The sequence below is a fragment of the Eleutherodactylus coqui genome, chromosome 8 (genome assembly GCF_035609145.1).
Source record: "Eleutherodactylus coqui strain aEleCoq1 chromosome 8, aEleCoq1.hap1, whole genome shotgun sequence".
NCBI classification, from domain to species: domain Eukaryota; kingdom Metazoa; phylum Chordata; class Amphibia; order Anura; family Eleutherodactylidae; genus Eleutherodactylus; species Eleutherodactylus coqui.
The window spans coordinates 16,520,125-16,535,013 of NC_089844.1; the positions used below are offsets into that span (position 1 = coordinate 16,520,125).

At 50.6% G+C, this 14,889-nt stretch overlaps 1 protein-coding gene across 1 annotated transcript in view; it reads left to right on the forward strand.

Moving 5' to 3' along the window:
- Nucleotides 1-14,351, forward strand: part of LYPD6 (LY6/PLAUR domain containing 6) — a 68,022-nt gene extending 53,671 nt beyond the window's left edge. The window contains exons 5-6 of the mRNA XM_066575195.1: nt 10,917-11,047; nt 11,983-14,351. Coding sequence (XP_066431292.1) covers nt 10,917-11,047; nt 11,983-12,153 — 302 coding nt within the window. The 3' untranslated portion in view covers nt 12,154-14,351. The remainder of the gene's footprint in view (nt 1-10,916; nt 11,048-11,982) is intronic.
- The last annotated feature ends 538 nt before the right edge of the window (nt 14,352-14,889 follow it).

Below are 14,889 nucleotides of genomic sequence, written 5' to 3' on the forward strand. Positions count from 1 at the left end.
TGTAACTTGTGCGACTTACTTCTGAGGAATGTTAATCTCTTCGTGTCGGTTTTAATATTCCGATAAATAGAAAGTTGGGGGATTTCTTCCGCTGATCCTATTGATGCAGAAAGAGGAAAGCCCCGAGCGTCGCCGCGCTGTACGAGCCGCCATCGCCTGCGGACCGCGACAGCTAACAACACCAGTGATGGAACCCACCTGACGCAGAGTAGCGGGTTCTTATTTGTGTCCCCGGAGCCCACAAGGCGGCACATAAGACTGGGTTCTCACACGCAGCGAAAAACCGCAAGATTTCCGCCGGGAAAAGCGCTGCTTCAAAACCCGCAGCACTTAGCCACGGGTTTTGAAGTGGCCCGGCCGCTCGCTCCTCCGCTGCGGCCGGCGCTCCCATAGAGGAGAGTGCGGCCGCAGCAGAATAAAAATTAAAGATGGACATGCTGCGGCCGGCGAATCCGCGACGGTTTCTGCCGGCTTTGCCGCAACGGATTTGCTGGCCCATGTGGACGAGATTTCTGAGTAATCTCATCCACATGGCTGGCTAATTCGGGGATTAGTAGCCGCAGGCAGATTTGCTCTGTGTGAACCCAGCCTAAAAGTTCTGCTGCTCTAAACTGAATGGCCCTTTATTAGACCCCCGGCCGTCTCACGATTGGCGATCCCCCGTATAGTAATTCTCCCCGTGACCCCGGAGTGCTGCGTAGAATCACGTGACAAGTTTTCCGCGGATCAGTTTCAGTGAATCCACATTAGATGGAAAATCCAGCGATCGGAGCGACTTCCAACGAGGCCGGTCATCGGTGCTAGACTAGTCAGGGCCTCGCTGCCAACCGCAGGGGAGGATGACATGTAACAATATAATGAGTGTACCAAAAATGGTGCGATGGAGAAAAAGATCCAGCGAAAGGGGATCCTGTGGACGGAAACAACTCATCACTGAAAGGGGTCGGAGGAGGATGTCAGGAATCGTTCAGGCTGCACAGTCAGCTGACTACAACGCTGGAGCTCCAACTAACGTGTCCGATTCGCCGTTCCTCCGCACGGATGGTATAACAGCAGGCGACCAGTTCCAGCGCCATTGTGTCTAAGAGAAACAGAAAGACTCCAGCGGGCAAAGGAGCGCAAAACTTGTATCACTGAGCAGCGGAAAAACATCTCCTGGTCAGATGGGTCCAGATTTCTGTTGCTGATGGGAGGTCAGAATTTGGCACAAGCAGCATGAATCGCTGACCCCTTCCTGTCAGCCGGTCAGAACATGTCAGCACCGCCATCTAATCTGCAGCAACTACATGAAGCTTCCTGTCCGTAGGGGCCGATATTCCTGCAGAATGACTTATTCACCTTTTGGAATCTACACCGCGATGAATGCTACAGATCTGAAGGCCAAATAAGGTCCAACGCTACTAGATGGGGGTTATAAGGGGGGGGGGGGGGGCGGTGAGCGTACGCTATGAAGCCATGTACCGCTATATAATGCTCCATACAGAGCTGTGGGACTTCCAGTAGAGAAAACCTCCATAATGTGACGCCCGTGTCCGTATAGACAGAAACCTCGGTGGGCCTCCATAAGACGCACATACAGGTACAGTAAAGAGATACTCTTGCCTTCCTCTGGATCAACAAGGGGGAGGACAGGCTAAACTAGATGGACATTGTGTCCCTTCAGCCTAGTTACTATGTAAAGTTGCATATATCGCAACCATAAACATGCGCCCAGCTCCATAATGGAGGCAACGCAGAGCGCAGCGCGCAAAAGAAATAATGCATCAAGACAGGAAGGCGCCCTGCGGGTCATGTGACCAGAGACACGTATGCAGGAGATATCACAATCATGTCACCACTGGTGACTATAATACAACCAGCAGACTGATACTACATATTCACATGTACAGGACAATAGTGCCAACCTCATGACCTGCGCATCAACGCGCGCTTCACCAAAGCTTCCTCAAGAGGCGCCCTTGTACATGTGACTATTGTTGTATTATAGTCACCAGTGGTAGCATACGTCTCTGGTCACATGACCCGCTGGACGCCTTCCTTCCTTGATGCTTTCTTGTTGTTATGTGATATTTTAATATAATTCTATTCAATAAAATGTAATTCCTTATATTGAGGTTTTGCGCACTGCGCTCTGTGTTGGTAATACAGGTAGAGTAGCGCCACATAGAGGTGATTACGCCCATGTGAATTGATGCATTGTAAACCAATGCATCAGATGGGCAGCATATATCGGCCGGGCATGGAAGCGCAGCATATATGCTCATGTGGATGATGCTTGAGAGTGTTGAATCAGTCTCTTACAGTGGAGACTTTACACCTGGAGATGAGCGGTTCGTGGTTCGCAGTACGGCAAGGTTCCATTATCTTGGCCATATAATTAATTGGATGTGCTTCCGAATGTTAGAAGACAACCCCAGATCTGGTGTAGAAGCATGGGCTTTAGGAGAAATACAAATCACACCAAGCTGTTGCGGTATCAAATGATTTCTAATGTATTCAAAGTTGCATGTGGTTTATATACCATAAATGACATCACAGGAAGAGTACATACCTCCAAGATTAATAAGAATACATGCTAGGCTAAAACTAAAATGATTAACATAAGTTACACCTTTAAATGTATAACTATAACAGACAAAGAAACTGTTATTATTTCATTAGGAAGCAATGCAAGGGAGGGAGGGGGTCTGAGGGGCTCTCTTATCTCTGTGCTATACACATTAATAAATAGAAATGGTTACATTAACCCCTTCACTACTCCTACTAGCAGCATGCTATATCTTCCTAGTCTATAATCTAATAGCAAAAACAATTACCTGATACGCTGATCTACAATTTTCTTAACAGAATTATAACCCTCCATTGAGGGAAATGTGGTTGCATATTAGGAAATCGGCCATATGTGGGACTAAAGGCGAATATTAGGGGCGTTCACCCGCAGGTTTCTACATCTGAAGAACGGTTCCGTTTTTCTGATAATCGTGTTTTCAGCCTCAGTAAATATACTTCAGAGATGGGAAGTCTGAATGGTATCGTGGGATCATCTGTGTAACCTGGCACTCTGATGGGCACTCCAATGGGCACTCCGATGGGCACTCAGCACCTCACATCAGACATTGCTTAGATTTATCTGAGGGGACCGAGCGAATGACCTGAGACGGCGCATTTTATAGTCTATCAGTCTTTAAGTGTCGTCATTCTAGACGTCCCCCCCCCCCCCCCCCCCCCGCGGCGGCCGCCGGTCCGCAGGCCGCACACAAAGGTTTTCATTCTTACAGAGAGAAGCCAGGAAAGAAAACAAGGAAAACTTTTTGAGTCAACAGCAAAAATCAATTAATAGCGTAAATTTCCCGGCGGCTTCCGCTTTCTTTACCGTCTGCGATGCTTCATCGATTTTCTGATCGTAGATTTTTTTATTTTATTGTCTATATATGAAGATGAGGGCGGCCATCCTGCCTGTGATGATAATGCGATGACAGCTGAGAAGGTTTCTCTCCAGAACAGGAAGTGTCAGACTAGAATTAGGCTTTGTGGTCAGTGTGCAGGGAGGGGGAGGAGGGGAGATGTGACATCACATCATTGAATGGTGGATCCTGTGTCATCTACATATAGGTGGCACCTCTCAGTGTAATCCTGCCTGTGATGATAATGAGATGACGGCTGGGAATTTTTTTCTCTACAGAACAGGAAGACTGGGGATTGATGTTCTCATTGATCCCAGCTGTTGCAGCAGTAGGCCGGCTGGCAGTCACAGCTGTCTCTTGCTGCAGGATGGCGTGGGCTCTCTTCTGAACCAGTGCCATCCGCAGGACGTAAGGTTATGTCCTGTTACGTTAAGCGGTTAATGCATTATGATTAGTCAACCGCAAAGTACTAGAATGCTGTACATCAAGGCATTATGATGCGCCAGTCATGTTAAGCATTGCTACCTCTGTATACACCATTATTGAAAATGGGGGTATATGAGAGATATGAACCTCCCCCCCCCCCCTCCCTTCCTCGTTCTTCCCCCACTCTTTCCCTGTTGGACACTCTGCAAAGTTTCTTGTGACAGATTCTCCAACCCCAGAGTAGTCCATCTTCTATTTAACACGTTTCAGCACTGATCTGTGTTGCTACATCATCGGGAGTAATAAACTATATATTAAGGTAATAGAGAATAACAAAGACACCGGACTCCGATGGAAGGTCAGATGACAAATATCAGACTGGTGGGGCCAATTCCCAACCCCCCCGCCCATCAGCTGTATGAAGGGCCTGCTTGTGTAGGCACCACAGCCGCTTCATTATATACCCGACACAGCGCTGTACATGGTGTAGTGGTGGTGCCAGGTATTGCAGCTAAAGCCCATTCACTCGAATGGGACTGATCTGTGCAGGCGCTACGTGACTGATGAACGTGGTGTCACAATACTCGCCCAAGTCAACACCCATCCGATCTGATATTGATGACCTATCTGAAGGCATCAATATGTAAGTTGCGGATCCCCTGAGATCGTGCGCTGCAGCCATGTTTGTGTCCCCCGGACTTCTGACAACTCATGATTCATACATCACCTGCTGCGTATCACTCAGCTCCGCCCCTGATGTCTGCGACCAGCGAGGAGGACGCGTTTCAATGGGAGAAACTCTGCAACCTGCCGCGAAGGCACCCTGCATCCCTAGAGTGATTTCCTCAGGGAATTTACATGGTGGAGAGTGCGATATGGGGTCGGGATGCACAGCCCCATATCGTGGTCGTCAATGTGAAGTTAGCCCCAAGGACCAGACACGTTTTGGGGATTTTTTAAAACTTATTTTAAAACTTTTTTTTGTAACTATTTTTAAACATCTATGCCCCCCATTGGTTCATGTAAGACCTCTGGGGGCATCCACAACATCATTTTTTTCCCTTGAATTTCACGCTCTATGCGATACTCCCCTGTGCTGTACGGTCGCCGCAGCCCCATACGATACTCCCCTGTGCCATACGGTCACCGCCGCTGTATGCGATACTCCCCTGTGCCGTACGGTCGCCGTCGCTTTATGCAATACTCCCCTGTGCCGTACGGTCGCCACCGCTCTATGCGATACTCCCCTGTGCTCTACGGTCACCGCAGCCCCATACGATACTCCCCTGTGCCGTACGGTCACCGCCGCTGTATGCGATACTCCCCTGTGCCGCACGGTCGCCGCCGCTCTATGCGATACTCCCCTGTGCCGTACAGTCACCGCCGCTGTATGCGATACTCCCCTGTGCTGTACGGTCGCCGCAGCCCCATACGATACTCCCCTGTGCCATACGGTCACCGCCGCTGTATGCGATACTCCCCTGTGCCGTACGGTCGCCGTCGCTTTATGCAATACTCCCCTGTGCCGTACGGTCGCCACCGCTCTATGCGATACTCCCCTGTGCTCTACGGTCACCGCAGCCCCATACGATACTCCCCTGTGCCGTACGGTCACCGCCGCTGTATGCGATACTCCCCTGTGCCGCACGGTCGCCGCCGCTCTATGCGATACTCCCCTGTGCCGTACGGTCACCGCCGCTCTATGCGGTACTTCCCTGTGCTGTACGGTTGCCGCTCTATGCGATACTCCCCTGTGCTGTACGGTCGCCGCAGCCCCATGCGATACTCCCCTGTGCCGTACGGTCGCCGCCGCTGTATGCGATACTCCCCTGTGCCGTACGGTCGCCACCGCTCTATGCGATACTCCCCTGTGCCGTACGGTCGCCACCTCTCTATGCGATACTCCCCTGTGCTCTACGGTCGCCGCCGCTCTATGCGGTACTCCCCTGTGCTGTACGGTTGCCGCTCTATGCGATACTCCCCTGTGCTGTACGGTCGCCGCAGCCCCATACGATACTCCCCTGTGCCGTATGGTCGCCGCCGCTCAATGCGATACTCCCCTGTGCTCTACGGTCGCCGCCGCTCTATGCGATACTCCCCTGTGCTGTACGGTCGCCGCCACTGCATGCGATACTCCCCTGTGCCGTACGGTCGACGCCTCTCTATGCGATACTCCCCTGTGCTCTACGGTCGCCGCCGCTCTATGCGATACTCCCCTGTGCTCTACGGTCGCTACCGCTCTATGCGATACTCCCCTGTGCTGTACGGTCACCGCAGCCCCATACGATACTCCCCTGTGCCGTACAGTCACCGCCGCTGTATGCGATACTCCCCTGTGCCGCACGGTCGCCGCCGCTCTATGCGATACTCCCCTGTGCCGTACGGACGCCGCCGCTCTATGCGATACTCCCCTGTGCTCTACGGTCACCGCCGCTCTATGCGGTACTTCCCTGTGCTGTACGGTTGCCGCTCTATGCGATACTCCCCTGTGCTGTACGGTCGCCGCAGCCCCATGCGATACTCCCCTGTGCCGTACGGTCGCCGCCGCTGTATGCAATACTCCCCTGTGCCGTACGGTCGCCACCGCTCTATGCGATACTCCCCTGTGCCGTACGGTCGCCACCTCTCTATGCGATACTCCCCTGTGCTCTACGGTCGCCGCCGCTCTATGCGGTACTCCCCTGTGCTGTACGGTTGCCGCTCTATGCGATACTCCCCTGTGCTGTACGGTCGCCGCAGCCCCATACGATACTCCCCTGTGCCGTACGGTCGCCACTGCTGTATGCGATACTCCCCTGTGCCGCACGGTCCCGCCGCTCTATGCGATACTCCCCTGTGCCGTACGGTCGCCGCCGCTCTATGCGATACTCCCCTGTGCTCTACGGTCACCGCCGCTCTATGCGATACTCCCCTGTGCTCTACGGTCGCCGCTCTATGCGATACTCCCCTGTGCTGTACGGTCGCCGCCGCTCTACGCGATACTCCCCTGTGCTGTACGGTCGCCGCAGCCCCATACGATACTCCCCTGTGCCGTACGGTAGCCGCCGCTGTATGCGATACTCCCCTGTGCCGTACGGTCGCTGCTGTTCTATATGATACTCCCCTGTGCCGTATGGTCGCTGCCGCTCTATGTGATACTCCCCTGTGACGTACAGTGGCCGCCGCTCTATGCGATACTCCCCTGTGCCATATGGTCGCCACCGCTCTATGTGATACTCCCCTGTGACGTACAGTGGCCGCCGCTCTATGCGATACTCCCCTGTGCCATATGGTCGCCGCCGCTCTCTGCGATACTCCCCTGTGCCGTACGGTCGCCACCGCTCTATGCGATACTCCCCTGTGCCGTACGGTTGCGGCCCTATATGCTACTCCCCTGTGCCGTATGGTTGCCGCCCTATATGATACTCCCCTGTGCCGTACGGTCGCCACCGCTCTATGCGATACTCCCCTGTGCCGTACGGTTGCCGCCCTATATGATACTCCCCTGTGCCGTATGGTTGCCGCCCTATATGATACTCCCCTGTGCCGTACGGTCACTGCCGCTCTATGCGATACTCCCCTGTGCCGTACGGTCGCCACCGCTCTATGTGATACTCCCCTGTGCCATACGGTTGCCGCCCTATATGATACTCCCCTGTGCCGTACGGTCACTGCCGCTCTATGCGATACTCCCCTGTGCCGTACGGTCGCCACCGCTCTATGCGATACTCCCCTGTGCCGTACGGTCGCCACCGCTCTATGTGATACTCCCCTGTGCCATACGGTTGCCGCCCTATATGATACTCCCCTGTGCCGTACGGTCACTGCCGCTCTATGCGATACTCCCCTGTGACGTACAGTGGCCGCAGCTCTATGCGATACTCCCCTGTGACGTACGGTCGCCACCGCTCTATGTGATACTCCCCTGTGCCATACGGTTGCCGCCCTATATGATACTCCCCTGTGCCGTACGGTCACTGCCGCTCTATGCGATACTCCCCTGTGCCGTACGGTCGCCGCCGCTCTATGCGATACTCCCCTGTGCCGTACAGTCACCACCGCTCTATGCGATACTCCCCTGTGCGCTACGGTCACCGCCCTATATGATACTCCCCTGTGCCGTACGGTCACTGCCGCTCTATGCGATACTCCCCTGTGCCGTACGGTCGCCGCCGCTCTATGCGATACTCCCCTGTGCCGTACAGTCACCACCGCTCTATGTGATACTCCCCTGTGATGTATAGTGGCCGCCGCTCTATGTGATACTCCCCTGTGCCATACGGTTGCCGCCCTATATGATACTCCCCTGTGCCGTACGGTCACTGCCGCTCTATGCGATACTCCCCTGTGACGTACAGTGGCCGCAGCTCTATGCGATACTCCCCTGTGCCGTATGGTCGCCGCCGCTCTATGCGATACTCCCCTGTGCCGTACGGTCGCCGCCGCTCTATGCGATACTCCCCTGTGCCGTACAGTCACCACCGCTCTATGTGATACTCCCCTGTGATGTACAGTGGCCGCCGCTCTATGCGATACTCCCCTGTGTCGTACGGTCGCCGCCGCTCTATGCGATACTCCCCTGTGCCGTACGGTCGCCACCGCTCTATGTGATACTCCCCTGTGCCGTACAGTGGCTGCCGCTCTATACGATACTCCCCTGTGCCGTACGGTCGCCGCCGCTCTATGTGATACTCCCCTGTGCCGTACGGTCGCCACCGCTCTATGTGATACTCCCCTGTGCCATACGGTTGCCGCCCTATATGATACTCCCCTGTGCCGTACAGTCACCACCGCTCTATGTTATACTCCCCTGTGATGTACAGTGGCCGCCGCTCTATGCGATACTCCCCTGTGCCGTACGGTCGCCGCAGCTCTATGCGATACTCCCCTGTCTTTATCACAACCATAGTATGTAGTATATGTTGTAGCAGCGCTATGACAATTGAAAGCTGCGCTCTGATTGGCTGCGACGGGTAACAAAGACAGTTCGGTCTTTTGACAGCCTCATAAATCTCCCGCAGATTCTGACAACGCTCTGCCTCCGTGCGCCGCGTAACATCCATTAATTACAGCGAGTACGTCAGCTTATCTCTCACAAATCACTTATCGCACCCGCCTGCCAGCAGAAGTCAGAAGTTTTTAGCTTTTTTTTTCTTGCGGGATAAACATTTCTCTTCCAGTCGTCACCGTACGGAGATGAGAGATTTGTCAGGCGGCTTGCAGTAACGCGGCGCGGCGGCCGCTGCAGACGATTTGTCATTGTCTTGTTTTCTTTCAGGTGGAGATCAGAATTTCATTGCAAAAAGAAAACTTTTATAAGAGTTCAACCATGAAAGTTAGATTGTCATGGCGACTTTTGGTTACATGATGGCGGCCAGAAGATCATAGTGTCACTATCGCCACACAACCCCAGGGTCAGAGACCTCCCATGAAGCTGCTGGCCCCCAACTAGATTGCTTCAACTATAGTACTGGTCTCCTTGTATGTGCCCCCACAAGGCTTCAGGGCCCGGATGGGACTGCATCATCTGTACCCATTGTAGATACACCCCTGCACATTATAGATACACCCTTGCACACTGTAGATACGCCCCTGCCCATTGTAGATACGCCCCTGCCCATTGTAGATACGCCCCTGCCCATTGTAGATACGCCCCTGCACATTATAGATACACCCTTGCACACTGTAGATACGCCCCTGCCCATTGTAGATACGCCCCTGCCCATTGTAGATACGCCCCTGCACATTATAGATACGCCCCTGCACATTGTAGATACACCCCTGCTCATTGTAGATACGCCCCTACGCAGGGTTTCAATAAGGGTAAAAGGCTGCATGATAACCACATAAATTCCTGTGATCACGGGAAGTCACCAGAGACTTTCCCCCCATATGTAAACTTTAAACTTGTGCTATAATTGTGGTGACTAAGTTTACCACAATTATAATGAACTCCAAAGGTGCTATGGAGCCGGAACTCTTATCTACAGCTTGTAGATATGCCTCTACTCACTGTAGACACACCCCTGCTCATTCTAGACATGCCCCTGCTCATCGTAGATACGCCCCTGCTCATCGTAGATACTCCCCTTCTCATTCTAGACACACCCCTGCTCATTTTAGACACGCCCCTTGCACAGGAGTTCAATAAGGAGACAAGACTGCATGATAGGGTCATAAATTCCTGTGATCACAGAAAGTCACCTGAGACTCCCCCCCCCCCTCCCCCGTGTCTAAATTTTAAACTTGTGCAGTGGCCGTTGTGACCACGTTTACCGGAACTAATACATCAAATAGGTGCCACGGAGCCTGAACTCTTATCGACGCTTTATCACTTGGGTTACATGAGGTTATTCTCATGCATATTAACTCTGGGATGGTTATGTTGAAAGTCAGATGAGAAAAACATGGCTGCTTTCTTAAAGAAACAGCACCTCTCTTCCTCATTAGCTGTGTGCTGTATTGCAACACCATTCACTTTAATCGAAATTAGTTGTAATACCTAACACATCCTATAGGCAGGTGTGGAGCTGTAAAAACACAGTTCCTCATTTCTAGTCCCACCAGGACTCCACCAATCATGATCAGATTGACGCCAATCATAAACCGATGGCCAGTCTTAGCGCACGGACTGCGAGCCGTGTGTTTGTGGGGCGCAGTACAGAGGGAAGGCATAAATCTGGAGCAACATCAGACGAGCTCTAATCCGAGATTAAAAGCATTAATCAAATCGCTGTATAATTAAAAGTTCTGCAACTTTGTAATGTAGTTTGAATTACAGGAAGGTTAAGCTGCTTCTACACCTCATTAGAGGGGTTGTATGAGATCAGAAAAACATGGCAGCAATTTTAGAGAAACAGCGCCACACTCGCCTGTGGTCAGTGTCTGGTATTGCTACTTCGCCTCATTCAGTTGAAAGGAACTGAGCTGCAATACCTCACACAGCCAATAGAGAAGGACAGCGCTATTTCTCTAAAAAAGCCACCGTGTTCTTCTAAACTCCAACAACCCCGTTCAGGCTCCTTCGGACGGCGTTGGGCATTTTTCTCACTCTGTTGGGGAGGGTGTGGCCGTGCGTTATGCTCACATCATGTATTTGTTTGCCAGATACCAGATATTGTTACTCGCAACACATTATGGATGCAACAGGGGACAGCTTGTCAGTGACTAAGAGCTGCGCGCCGCTGGAGCAGTGCCTGAGCACAGGATGCGGGGAGTCCGCTCTGCAGGGACGCAAGGTAGGACGGAGTTTTACTTGTAGAAAATTTACCTAATTTTCCAAAATTTACCAAATTGTCTTTTTCTAGGAGCCAGAAATCCCCTTTAAATGGATCAAATCACCAAAAATATTTTGCATTAATTAAAACTAGAAATATTTTTCATTTTTTTAATCTGTTTTTATTTTCTGATTGCAGATATTTTTATTTTGGGGTCTTCTTGTCTATACATGACTCTGGCGGCGGCCATCTTTCCTGAGCTACATTTTGCAGCATTTAGAACATTTGGAGAGACACTTTACTGCAGTCTGATGGGCCATTCATACAATGGACAGGAAGGGACCCAGTGCTTAGTATGGGAGACTATTTTAGCCATGCTCCATGACCCGTGCAGGGGTCAGCATGCAGGGAGGAGAGGAGGTGAGCTGTGACATCACCTATTGTGAATGGTGGGTCCTGTATTCTCTATATATAGGTGTCAGCTCTCGGTGTAATCCTGCCTGTGATGATAATGAGATGACGGCTGAGAAGTTTTCTCTACAAAACAGGAAGTGTCAGATTATTATTAAGCTCAGTGGTCAGTATGCAGGGAGGAGGAGGAGGTGAGCTGTGACATCAGACTATTATTAGGCTAAGTGGTAATGTGAATACATTACCTGTAACTGAAATTGGGTCCTATAAAAACTAGAAATCATCCCCCAAATACACTGACAAAAAAGTTATGACCACTGGAACACAAAGGTGAAACAATTACTGCTTCTTAAGGCTAAAATTAGTCATGTCACTAAAAATCCTCTTAAGGCGACGGAGTTCTGTGACAAATCTATTTACATGAGACATAAGTTTAAAATCGGTCAGCGCAGCGGTGTCGTTGTTGTGTGCGCCGTCCCTGTAGTGAGTTGTGATTGGACAGTTTCCGCTGTGCATTAACCCCTTGCGTTCTCTTCGTCCTCCAGGTCTGCACTTCATGCTGTGAAGGGAATATCTGTAACCTGGCCGTACCCCGGAACGATACAGACGCCATCTTTACAACAACGTCCCCCCTCAGTCACTCCCAGAGACACTGCGCCCACAGCGCCACCTACCTGCTATGCTTATTCTGCACGGTCCGCCTGTTGCTGACGTGACCGGTATCCGCACCTCGCTCTACATAGAGGCGTTATTGTACATTTGTATATAATTATTGTATCCGTGTTGCTGTATAGACTGCACATCGGGGTCTTGCTGGGGATCCGGGCAGGTTTTGGCTCCTCTATAAAACCGATGCAGACAAAAGTGGAGCATTTCTCCACCGTGAACCGTCAGATTGCAACCCCCAAAGACAAGCAAATGACTGGCCGGACGCGGCACTGCTTCTTCCCGTTTGTTCTTTGCCCGTGGCCCTTTAAGGAATCTATATATCATTGAAGCTCATCCATTAAGTGATGGAAAGCTACATCAAGTACACAAGAAATAATCTGTTTCCCACCATTTTCAATATGTCAGCTGGCTGTCAGTGAATGGAAATATACGTATACATTCAGTGACTGAAAAAGCCTCCTGATGTCTGTGTGACGTTGGGGTGTTTGGACAGGATGGGGCTCCCTCAAATGTCCCAGGAGGACCGCGGATTCAATGGGTTTTGATGCAGACTTCCAGCTGCAGATCCGCCCCACATAAACATGACCTAATTAGTAATTCGGGCGCGGTAGCAGCGGGCGGATGGTCAATTCAGTGTAATCTAATCCACTGTCAGAGAATCCCAGTATGTGCAAGTTCTAGATAAATGAGCCAATTACAGTTCGGCGTTGAAACCCAATTATCCCACCAACAAATGATTTCATGCACTGAAGAAATGATGTGCGGCACCTTCATGGGATCTAATATCCGCTACTCCTGCTTTAAGTCCGGTATGGATTAGTTTAATTGGGTATCTGTATAGGGGAGCGTCGTTTATGTGACCTGATAGATGAAAGAATTCTGACTTCATGGAGCCACCACTAGGGGGAGCTCACTGCATATGGAATTATATAGGTAGTATTGAATGCACTGGGTGATGTATACCTGTGTATGTAGTGAGCTTCCACCATAGTGGCAGCTGTATATATTTGTATGCAGTGAGCTTTCCCTAGTGGTGGCTGTATACATGTGTATACAGTGAGCTCCTCCTAGTTGCGGCTGTAGGCATCTACATACAGTGAGTTCCCTCTAGTGATGACTGTATATATCTGTATATAGAGAGCCTGCTCTAGTAGCAGCTGTATACATCTGTATACAGTGAGCTCCCTCTAGTGGTGACTATATATATCAGTATACAGAGAGCCCTCCCTAGGAGCAACAGTATACATCTGCATGCAGTGAGCTTCCCCTAGTGGCAGCTGTATACAGTGAGCTCCTCCTAGTGGCAGCTGTATACATCTACATACAGTGAGCTCCCTCTAGGGATGGCTGTATATATCTGTATACAGATAGCCCTCCCTAAAAGCAGCTGTATACATCTGCATGCAGTGAGCTCCCCCTAGTGGTGGCTGCAGGTAGCCACCATGCAAGCAGGGGAAACAGTTCTGTTCTTTTCCTGATGTATTGCCTAATCTTCCTACCGTTTTGTGTTCAGCAAATGGTTGTTTGGTGTAGAAAACTAATTTTCAATTAGGGAATTCTGAGATATTTGATAAATTCAGATCTAATAAAGTTGCCACATTCAAGACGCTCATCAACTACGCAGAAGCACAGACTGGCGACAAAGAGCGATTTCTCTTGCTTAGGACCCGGCTGTTTAGTGCATTACATGGACAGCCCATTGATTTCACTAAGAGCCGTGTAATGCTTTGTTTCTCCTTCGGGGGCGCTGCAGCAGACATGAACACTCCCTTGCAGTCAGATTCTCCCATGGACAGCAGTTGATGATTGGGGCAGCGGGACCACCTGTGATCAGCGGAGGACCCTTCTAACACAATGAGCCACCAAGCGCTTTGTCCCTTATGACCACATTCTTCCAGCCTGGAGCAGCTTTATCCGTGGGACATGTGATATACCGGATTCATATGTGATAAGCGAGGAGCATGAAGGTATAGACTCTTCTATATCCCCACCGATCCTATACGTCTTATGGGTTTCCGTATGCAGCAAGCGATGTACATATGTAATGTGTATCATGTACAGATATTTATTGATGGAGGACTGTATATAGTGTACAGCTTTCTACTTTGGTTATATTTCCTATGTGTAATATAATATATATCATATGGTGACATCTATGTTTAATGTAGATGCTTATGGCAGACCGAGGGCTGAAAATGGGACGTACAGTATGGAGGCGAGTAAAACTTTGTGTGAAAACCCCTCATATCCTATGGACTTATTACACTGTCCTGCTGGTATCTAATACTATGTTTCCCCAAAAATAAGCCCTACCCTTATTTTTCACGATTTTTTAGGAGTCTTGAACTATAAGCACTAACCCAAAAATAAGCCCTGGTCACACTACATTAAAAAAAGGAATATCTTACCTAGTAGGTGCAGTCTGGGTCCCTCCTGCTGCCCTCCGGAGCTCCAGCATGCTTATTGCATTCCTTGGCCGTCGACCGAAGATCACTTCCCGGTTACAGGATTCATAAATCGTGCCTCCAGAAAGCGATGGCTCTGATTGGTTCTGTGAGAGCTGCTCAGCCAATCAGTGCAGCACTCGCTGAACCAACGTGATGACTGTGATTGGTTCTTTGACTGCTGCATTGATTGGTTCTTCAACTGGTGCTCAGCCAATCACAGCCATCGCGTTATGAAGGCAGCATTTATGAATTTGCCAATCAATGCCATGGCTCAGCCAGTTCATAAATGCCGCCTCCACAAAGCGACGACTGTGATTGGTTCTTCAACTGGTGCTC